Genomic DNA, 9,368 nt, shown 5'->3' with positions numbered 1-9,368 from the left:
GAGAGAGAGAGAGAGAGAGAGAGAGGTGGTACAGTGAGAGAAAAGATCCCTGGCTTCTTTCTCAAGCCACCTGGTTGAGGGACCAGTGGGTCACTGTCTAGATCACACTCCTTTATTCTCCTGGATTTGGATGAAGATGCTGCCATCTTCAAAAAGTTGTTTAAAAAGAACTTACACTTCTGTTCTGCCCACCCAAGGAGGGGTTGTCTGTGAACCTGAGTACAGAGTGGCTGAAGAGCCTGTGGGAACAGCTTTGCTGCTTCAAGAGCCTGGCACACTCAGACGAGCTAGAGCTAACTCATTCCTCAGATACTGAATGGGCCCCTCCAGGGTACGTTGAGGCAGGGCTACTAGGGCAGATTCATGCCAGGGTGAGCCAATACCCTCCCCAAGCCCAGAGTCTTGTCTCTGTGCACTGAGCCAAGTGTGGGATTTCATGGTTAAGAGAGAAGTGGAGATCCTGCCTCATGGTCCCCGGCCTCTACTGAGGGAAGCCATGGGCTTCTGCTGCCCCCAGCACAGTGCAGAGCCGCTCATTGGTCCTCTTGCTTCCTAGGAAAACTCTCCCTGGAAGAATTCATCCGAGGGGCCAAAAGCGACCCATCCATTGTGCGTCTCCTGCAGTGCGACCCCAGCAGCGCCGGCCAGTTCTGAGCCCTGAACCCTCAAGGACGCTACAGCTGCTTGTGTCTCTCCTGATTAGCTTTTAAACTTATCTTGTTTTTGTTTGTTTGTTTGTTTTTGTTTTTGCCAAACAATATTGTTGGTGACACTGTCCCCTCTTCAGTCGGATGTGCCCTCCTGTGACACACTTGCCCCTTGCTTCTTTCATAGTGGACGTGAATGGCCAGAACCCGTGTGCTTGTGGAGAGCATGCACAGACTTCGTGGTGTTCCCTGGTGGATGACTTTTTAAATCATTATTTTTTTCCTTTGATTCTAATGTCTCTAATGTCTTAAAACCCAAGACTTGAGGGGCAAGAGAAGGGAAGTGCATCCAGCCCAGAAATCTTTCTGCAAGCTTTGAGGGGCTTTGTTTGAAATACAAACCTCCTAACCTGGGTCTGCTGTAACGCATGCCCTCAGAGCTATAGTGGACACCTGAGGCTAAGTTTTCTAAGAACAGGTTACCCTCTGGGGTAAGGCTATTAAAAGGAGCTGGGACATTCCCCCCAGAGGCCCACTCCCTCCCCCCCCCCAGCAGGCTGTAATTTCTAAGCTGTGAACTTTTTAAGGTAAATTAACAGAGATGGGAAAAGACGGCTCAGCTGTTTGGTTTTTCTCCCACAGGTTTACACGAGTTGAGCTAATATTGAGTTTCTTTTAAAAAAAAAAATCAAACACATAGTCAAAAACCAGACCCATCTTGCTGCTTACTCGTGATTTATAAAAAGACTGCTGTATATAAAACATTGGGTATTGCAGACCAAATTAAGTGTTTTGCCTTGTAAATGCATGTTTAGTGAGCGCTAATACAGTCTTACTACAGAAGACTGTTTAGTAGCTTATTGTGAAGCCAACTACAATGAATGTCAATGTCTTGTTATAGCTGTCTTTGCACAAATGTACCAGTTAACAAGTATATTTTATATACTCCATAAAAACCACAGAAGAACGGTGACAAGGGCCCGGCTTTGATTTCCAGTGGCTTTCTGGAGGAGTCAAGGTGGCTGGAGGACACAAGGAAGCCAGCTTTCCAGGCATTCTGTCCATCAGAGCAGCACCGGGAACTCCACAGTGATGAGGGGCCGAGGCCCAGCCGCACACCGGCAGCGAGCGCAGGTGCGACACTTGTCTAAGCAGATGGATGTTCTACAGATGCAGAAAAACAAACGGAGATTTCCTAGCAGTTTAACCCACATCCTTGGTGGGGGCGTCACATCTAGAACGTCCGTTTCTCCTGCCCCCAGGTACCCTTCAAATAGTCAGGTGTGGGATAGCCAGGCAATCCACCCATTATTAGAGCCAGCAAAGGGACCTGCAGTGTCCAAAGCCGGCCGTGGGGATCTCAACAGCACTCTTCCTCACTGTGTTCTTTGAATGCAGCAAAGCTGAGCTGCTGCCAGGGCTGACCACTCATGCACATTACTTTGAAATGGGGCTGGAAATAAAAACTCCTGGCCACAGGTAAGCCAAAGCCTCACAAACAGCTTGCATAAGAGGGTCTAAATACTCAAGAATGTTGGTGGCAGACTCCACCTAAGACGGGGCAGGAAGGTCTCTGTCTGACAGCAGCCAAGCCAGGTCCTGTAGAACAAGAACCACAAAAGGATAAACACAACCAGAAGGAAAAGGTCCCTGCCAGCCCTCAGGTCCCCCACAGTGACACTCCTAACTGGCAGAAGTTTAAACTTGAGTGGAGGATTAAAATGAATCACTTAGTGGGCTGAAATTTCGAGACCTAGATTTTGTAATCTTACTTTTCCCTGGTGTTATTTCCTTACATTTTGTACCAAGGCTTGCCAATCCCTGTGGCCCAAACAGTAAAGTCTGTTTTTGCAAAGAAGAATTAACTCAAGTGGTTGAACCTAGGCAGGTGAAGAGAGCCAACCCGCTGGTGTTTGCGAGATAGACTCATCTACTTGGGCTTTGTCTCAGGTTGAGCCAGACCCTGTGTTTCCTAGAACTTAAGAGTTGGGGTAGGAACTAAAGATAGTCTCCAGCTATCTGGAAATGAAAAAGCCAGATGCAAAGGTTATGAACCCTGTGGTCTCCAGAAGACACAAAGGTTCCAGAACTGGTTCCCCCACAGACCTATCCGTATGTGTTCTTCCTCCTCCTCCCCACCTTGCCCCAGGACAGCGTTGGATATGTGTCATTTTTCTGCATGTATGTTGGACCAAGGGACTTCACACCATCAAGAGGTTCAAGTGCCTGAAGACATCAGTCACTCCTGTGGCTAGGCTTTGCTTTTGCTGTGTTCAGAGATCTCTGAAGGAAATAGAGCCTGTTTTGTTCCAAGTAAAGGCAGCCCGTGCTGTTCATGGGACTGGACTAAATGGCTTATGACTTGAAGGATGTTTCAGAATGCTTGACTGTTCATACCTCGCTTAGGATGGAGAAGGGATGCTGTGGGTACCACCCCACCCCAGCAGTACTCCCTGGGGGGCTTTCTACAGATGAATTTAATAATATATATGTCATACGATGTGGAGTGGTCCCGTTATCAGTTGATTGTGTAGCTCTTGCCTGGCATTAAAGCATGTTTATTATTTAATATCATTGTCTGGAACATGAGACTTTCCTTACTAAACTGCCCCCAGCCAACTGTGTTTGGGGATATTCCAGGTTGGGGATGAAAGAGTTTTGAAGTATCTTTGGTCCATGTATGTCTTCCCTACTTTCTTCCCAGTTTGGCCTTCACACCCTCCCCGTTCCTCTCCTTCCCAAAACATGAAGCACAAAAGCAAAATATTAGGAAAACTGCTCCTCAGAAGGATCTGGGGAGGCCTAAAGGAAGCAATATAGTTGGGTGGTAGTGGCACATGCCTTTAATCCCAGTACTAGGGAAGCAGAGGCAGGCATATCTCCATGAGTTCAAGGCCAGCTTGTTCTACAGAACAGCCAAGGCTACACAAAGAAACAAAGCAAAACAAAACAAAAAGCAGTACAATCCTCTTCCTTCCCTCCTTCCCACTCTCTCAGAGATTCAGTGAAAGAGATAACAAGACAGAAAGCCTGTTCCTCCAAAGCATCCGCATAAAGCTGTTCTCATTCTGAAGCTATCGCTGGCCTTGACTGCAGCCCCAAAGGCTAATGCTGTATGAAAGGACAGTCTATTGCTCCCTAGATTAGGAGCTACGACAGGCCCCCTCATAGGCCAACTAGACCTTTGAGGTGGAGATGTGGAGGAGGCTTTTCCTACTGCACACGGTAGTCTCTCAGTACAAGTAATGTTTGAAACACATCAAGTCATCCATGATGGGCATGGTGGGAAGGTGCCTGGAGTCCCTAAGGAGCCTGTATACCTATAACCCAGCCATCTCCCCACGTTTCTAACCTCAGTGTGCCTGTTGCCTGGGAATCTTTCCTACCAGGTGTTAATGTGATGCACGGTCCCAGACATCCCTCGGATGCAAACACAGTGATAGTCAGGAGTTAACTACTGGGCAGCTTGGAGCACCCAGGCCATGGGAGCACCAGGCCATGGGAACACAGGCCAATCATTCATTAACTGCATGAATTTTCCAGGGAATAGCTGATACTTCTCTCAGTATTTCTCTGGAGAAATGGTGAAAACAAAGTGCAATGCAGCTTGACTTGCCAACCCCAACCCATTATGCACAAGAGTGGGCCCATGGACACTCTGTCATGGATGGGAGTGAGAGTGGGGGATGGGAATAGGAGAGAGACAGCTCTGACCCTCCCTGAGGAGCCATTTGCAGTGACAGTTGCTGGAGAAGGGGAAACATTTCCTTCGGTGGTATAACTTGGTGTAACAGTGGGATTAAGGTGGTCCACGCTCACGTGAGCGACTCTAAACTCCCCCCCCTCTCTCACACACACACACACACACACACACACGAACATACATGCACATGGGAGACATGAATGAAGTGGACTGGAAGGGGAAAATGAAGGCAATCAGCAGGAAGTGGGTAAAGACAGGGTAATCAGGGATAAACATAACCAAATTATACATGTATGCAAATATCTCAATGAAATTAGTATATGCTAATAAAAATCCTCAGCAGTACACACCATCCCCAGGAAGACAGGCAAATGGCCACTCGGCCCTCATCCAGCTGACCTGCAATAGCCGTATCTTATCATGTGGGCAGGCTCACACTGAGTGTTCAATGGTGCCCCCAGTCAGTGTAAGTGTGGTAGGCTTGGAAGTCTATGTGTGAGGTGGAGAGGCACTGTCAGCAAAGACTCAAGCTCAGTTGTAAACTTCTGTCCCACCTTGAACATCACTGTAAACAGTTTAGCTCTTACCAATGACAAATCAGAAACATTCTTTCCCTAGTGGTGATGGATTTGATGCCCAGTGAGCACAGGGGTGATGCAGTGTCTTTTCATATCTTTCTTCTCATCTGCTTCTGGTTCATCAGAGGCCTCCACTATCTTTTCTCTGATTCCAGATTTCCCAGTACTAACCGTGCACTCATTTAGATGAGCCTGGAGAAACACAGAGCTGAAGAACCCTTGGGAATAGATGGGATGTTGCCCCAAGGAACTCCCTCAGCTCAAGGAGCACAGTTCACACTAATGTCCACAAGCAAAGGGAGTGATGTGGTGACCCCTCACATCCCCCAAACAATGCATTCAGGCAGGTGTGAAGAACAGCCAGATCTGAGCACAGAGAGCTGGGATCCCACTGGGCATGAAGTCAGCCAGGGAAGGCTTTTTTGAGGCAAGATTCTAGTGCTGTACCTGGAGTCGGGGAGGGGTGCTGTAAAGAATGGCAGCGTGCTGGTTGCTGGAATGGATGCTCTTGGGAGATCACTGAAGACCCAGCTAGAGCAGTTTGGGTGGTTACCACGGGAGCCCCAGGACCGCCTCACACTCTGAGGTATGAGTTTGAGGGTCAGAAAGTGTGGAGATAGAATTGAGGGATGAGCCGTGTGGCTTTAGGGTCTCTGTAGAGGCTGGCACAGGTCTAACAAAGCAGAAAGAATCAAGCAGTGGTAGGAAGAAGAGAGTGGACAGAAGCCACCTGAGGGACCAGTCAAGAGCAACTGTGCTCGGAGCCTTCCAGAGCCACACTGGAGGTTTCTTGCTGGGCTTTGGCCCTCTTCCCATATAGGCCTGGTATAAGATTGGGGGCTGGGGTGTTGGAAGAGCAAGTGTGTGTTCTATTGAAAGCAGGGCCTGAAGGGTCAGGAGCAGTCCAGACCCCACCTACAGAGACTCGTCCTCGCAGGCAAAGAACACCAGCCATCACCACACAGAGAGCACCAGACATAGCTGTTTGACTCATGTTGTGAATATTTATTTTTTCTTCTTAAAAATGTACAAAAAATAAAATAACATATTTATAGTTTATAGATTCCCCTCTCCCATTTACAAAACTATTAAGTTACATTTACTCTTTTTTTCATGTGGGAGCAGATTGTACACATGAGTCTCCCCTGCTTGTCTTTCAGAAAGGGCCATTCTTAGAATTTGGCACAAACCCTCTTTTCCTGTTGCATTTTCATGACTGTTAAAATATGAGGGAAAATAAATGTTTAACTCATTTCAAACTTCCCAGGTTTCTGCATTGGGACGTGCCTTAGTCTTTTAGGAACCAACTTCAAGACGACAGCCCACTGTGTCTTTTTCTATTGGTTCCAACTTCTAAACACTGAGGAAGTTTCAATGATGTGGGGACACAGGACAAAATACCTGCTTCATGTGTCCCCCATCTTTTATGGATTACTAAAACATAAAAAAAAGTTCTTTGTTTGGATGAGATTAATTCACGACAAGGCAAACTTTCCTATCGTCCTGGAGTGTCTTTGTTCAGGGTGTGATGCTCACAGAACACACACAGCCAACACAGCCAGCAATGAGATGCATGGAAATCCACCAATGGACACTCCTGGACCTGACACTATACTGCTCCTTTGTGACTTCCTATCCCTTGTTCTGGCAATGGCTATCTCATGGATTGTAGGGACTCAGGACAAAGGGAAAGCTGGCTCTGGCTTGTCTTCCCAGAGCAGACCAGCAATTTTCCAGAAAGACTAGAGAGACGAGCTGGTAGCCTGTTTGGTTGCTACAGCTTTGTCTCCCTGATCTGGAATCCTGAGCCCACCTCTAAGGTTTGCCAATCATGTTTGCAGCTAGCCCCAAGTGCTATAGCACAGGAAGCGCGTAGAGCATGTATCTCTAACATTGAGTTTGTCTGTCTTAGATCAGAGACCTGCTAGTACCCTGGAGGATCCCCAGGTTGCTAATTTCAAGGTGTGGCATTTGGAGTGCAGGGCTGGAACAGAGCAGAGCCCAGGATGCAAACCTTTGGCAACACAAAGAAGAATAAGGAGTCCAGTAGGCTCTCAGGTGCCCCTACTATCCTTTGGGATCCTCTTGGTTCCAGGCACCTACTTTCCATCCCATTCAGTTTCTCTGCAGCTCTGAAGAGCAATAGCTGGGCTGGAGTCAGCCCCAGCTGCTCTGGGCCTTGAGGGCAGGTAGAGCAAGAAGGCAGGGGCCAGCGAGCAGAGCCTCCGGGTAAGACATCAAAGTGCTTCACAGACAAATTTTAGACTTTTCCATAGAAGCTGTTCCATTATCCAGGCCTTGGGGTGGGATGTGCCTAGCTATCCAAACTAGTGCTCAGCGACAGGGGCACATACCAGTCCTTAACCCTAACAGAACTACTGACCTGTTCTCTCAAAGAGAACAGAGGCCCACAATGGGGCATGCTTTTGTGACTGTTCAGATAAGTCATTTTCTTTTGATCTTCCAAGGGCAAGGAAAAGACGAAACGGCCTTGGCTCTCCAACGCACCTCCCAGAGTTGGTTTCAGAAGTGCAAGGGCTCCCTTGTTCTCCACAGCCAGGGTGGATAGCCTCACTTCTTCCCGTCAGAAGCAGGGTGAAGCATTGTCTGCTGCTCACGGCCTAGCAGAGCCCCTGGCTCAACTCACAAAGCTGCAGTTAGGTTTTTAAAGGGGCCACTTGAGATGAAGGACTTGCTTGTAAACTATGAGGCCCTACAGTGTCCAGGATCCCCACGTCAGTCAAGCAGTTCTGCAGCTGGTCCCAGTGACAGGGCCCCAGTGTGAATCCTTGTGCAGAGACTTTGCATGAGGCTCAAGAGATGCCCCATACCAAAGCTAGAGAGGGCACCGACAGTATAGCCTTTCCCAGCCAGCTCAAAGGACGGGCCGAGACAACTCATCACTGTGAGGTAACACGTGATGGCCTCAAGGGAGAGTGGTGTTTGAGGAGAGAGGGCTCTGAGGAGACACGTCCTCCCAATGCAGAGTCCATCCTGGCATTCATCCCCATCACCATCACATGACATCCCAAAGGCCACTTTCCTAACCTCCTCTTGGATAGAACAGAATGCTCTGAATCTCCAGGTATGTCTCCTCCAGGCCAATGGCAGTAAACATGCCCACAAACCATAGGTAAAATATATTATTGCAATATTATGTACAAAGTATGTACATGGTCATCAGGCATACTCTTGTGTTCCTTATTACTGACATGGTAGCACGTCTTCTGTACAAGGCCCAGTGGCTATTTGCTGAGAGTCCCCTGGAGGTATTTAGCAAAATGACCTTCCTCAGAGCAATCTGAAGGTTTGGGGCCGGTAAACGCGTCCTTCTTACCCTATCCATGAAGACTGCACCAAGAAGCAGCACGTCTGGTCCATCCACTCAAGAAATGTGGAGAGGTAAGAAAAAGGACACATCGGTTCCTCAGGCTCGAGATGAGTGGACTTGCTGTTTCCCTTGAAGGGGAACTCTGGAGGTCTCACATAGGGCTGTCAGTAACTTTCAGAGTCCTGGAGGGCTCTTGGGGGGAAAATGGGCAATAAATAAGGGCCTACCAGGCTCAAAGAAATTTGCTGGGGGGCTCAGGCTTCCGCTCCATAGGGAAGAAGTGGAAGAGTCGAAGGAAGTCTGTTACCGGGCCTTGGGCCCAGCCCCCTTCCCAGCAGTCTTGTAACAGTCTTGTGAGGTGGGTGAGATGGGTCTCCAGGTTCTGGGGCAGCAGAGATGCCATCTCTCCCAGGAAGGAGTACACCTAAAGCTCCTGTCGCGGGAACTCCCAGGCTCAGATCTCCATCAGTGTGATCTTGAAGCCTTCCACCATGCTCTCCATGTTGAGAATGAAGGTGTCCTCATTTGAATAGTGCTCAATGATGTTGTCATCCATGTTGACCAGGATGCTGCCACAGGTGGGGTGAGATAAGAAACAAAGCCAGTGAACAGAGACCTCAGTGCAAGGGCAGGCAGCCTGCAGGGTACGTGTGCCCTTAACCTTCTGGTTTCCTCCCCCTCAAAATAGGTTAGAGAAAGCAGAGCTTGGGTTTCCTGAACTACCTTCAGGGATTCTTATTACACAGGCTTCTAGATCCTCTGGTCCAACCCTGATAGCTTTACACATTAGTCAATGGAGGCTCAGAGATGTTAGCAGAGATCCAAACACTCTTAGATCCCATGAACTTCAGCTGCCCCTTGGCTGAACACGTGTGCACGGTAAAAGACGGTACACTCAGGCTCCATAGCAATTTTTAAAGTTTTATTATCAGCACTTTGCAAGTAAGAAACAACTCAGCAAAGTTAAGGGTTCCCCCAGTTCACCCAGGCAGTGAACAGCTGAGCTGGTCTAAAGCTGGCTTTGCCTCACTCCCGAGTTACTTCACCTCTCCTCGCCTGCCTACTCTACACCCCTAAGCTACTCCACCTCTCCTCGCCTGCCTACTCTA

The 9,368-nt window shown here is 48.4% G+C and overlaps 2 protein-coding genes across 6 annotated transcripts in view; one reads left to right on the top strand and one right to left on the bottom strand.

Annotated features, from left to right (window-relative positions):
- Positions 1-3,218, top strand: part of Ncald (neurocalcin delta) — a 175,552-nt gene extending 172,334 nt beyond the window's left edge. For 3 of the 5 annotated variants that reach the window (XM_028765860.1, XM_028765861.1, XM_028765862.1), the window contains exon 4: positions 557-3,218. In XM_028765860.1, coding sequence (XP_028621693.1) covers positions 557-654 — 98 coding nt within the window. In that variant the 3' untranslated portion in view covers positions 655-3,218. The remainder of the gene's footprint in view (positions 1-556) is intronic. The other 2 variants (XR_003711258.1, XR_003711257.1) reach the window with 2 other exon arrangements.
- Positions 3,219-5,918: 2,700 nt separating this feature from the next.
- Positions 5,919-9,368, bottom strand: part of Grhl2 (grainyhead like transcription factor 2) — a 132,983-nt gene continuing 129,533 nt past the window's right edge. The window contains exon 16 of the mRNA XM_028767380.1: positions 5,919-8,828. Coding sequence (XP_028623213.1) covers positions 8,714-8,828 — 115 coding nt within the window. The 3' untranslated portion in view covers positions 5,919-8,713. The remainder of the gene's footprint in view (positions 8,829-9,368) is intronic.

Source organism: Grammomys surdaster, unplaced genomic scaffold (assembly GCF_004785775.1).
Source record: "Grammomys surdaster isolate TR1022 unplaced genomic scaffold, NIH_TR_1.0 63, whole genome shotgun sequence".
NCBI classification, from domain to species: domain Eukaryota; kingdom Metazoa; phylum Chordata; class Mammalia; order Rodentia; family Muridae; genus Grammomys; species Grammomys surdaster.
This window is presented reverse-complemented; position numbering and strand designations above follow the sequence as displayed.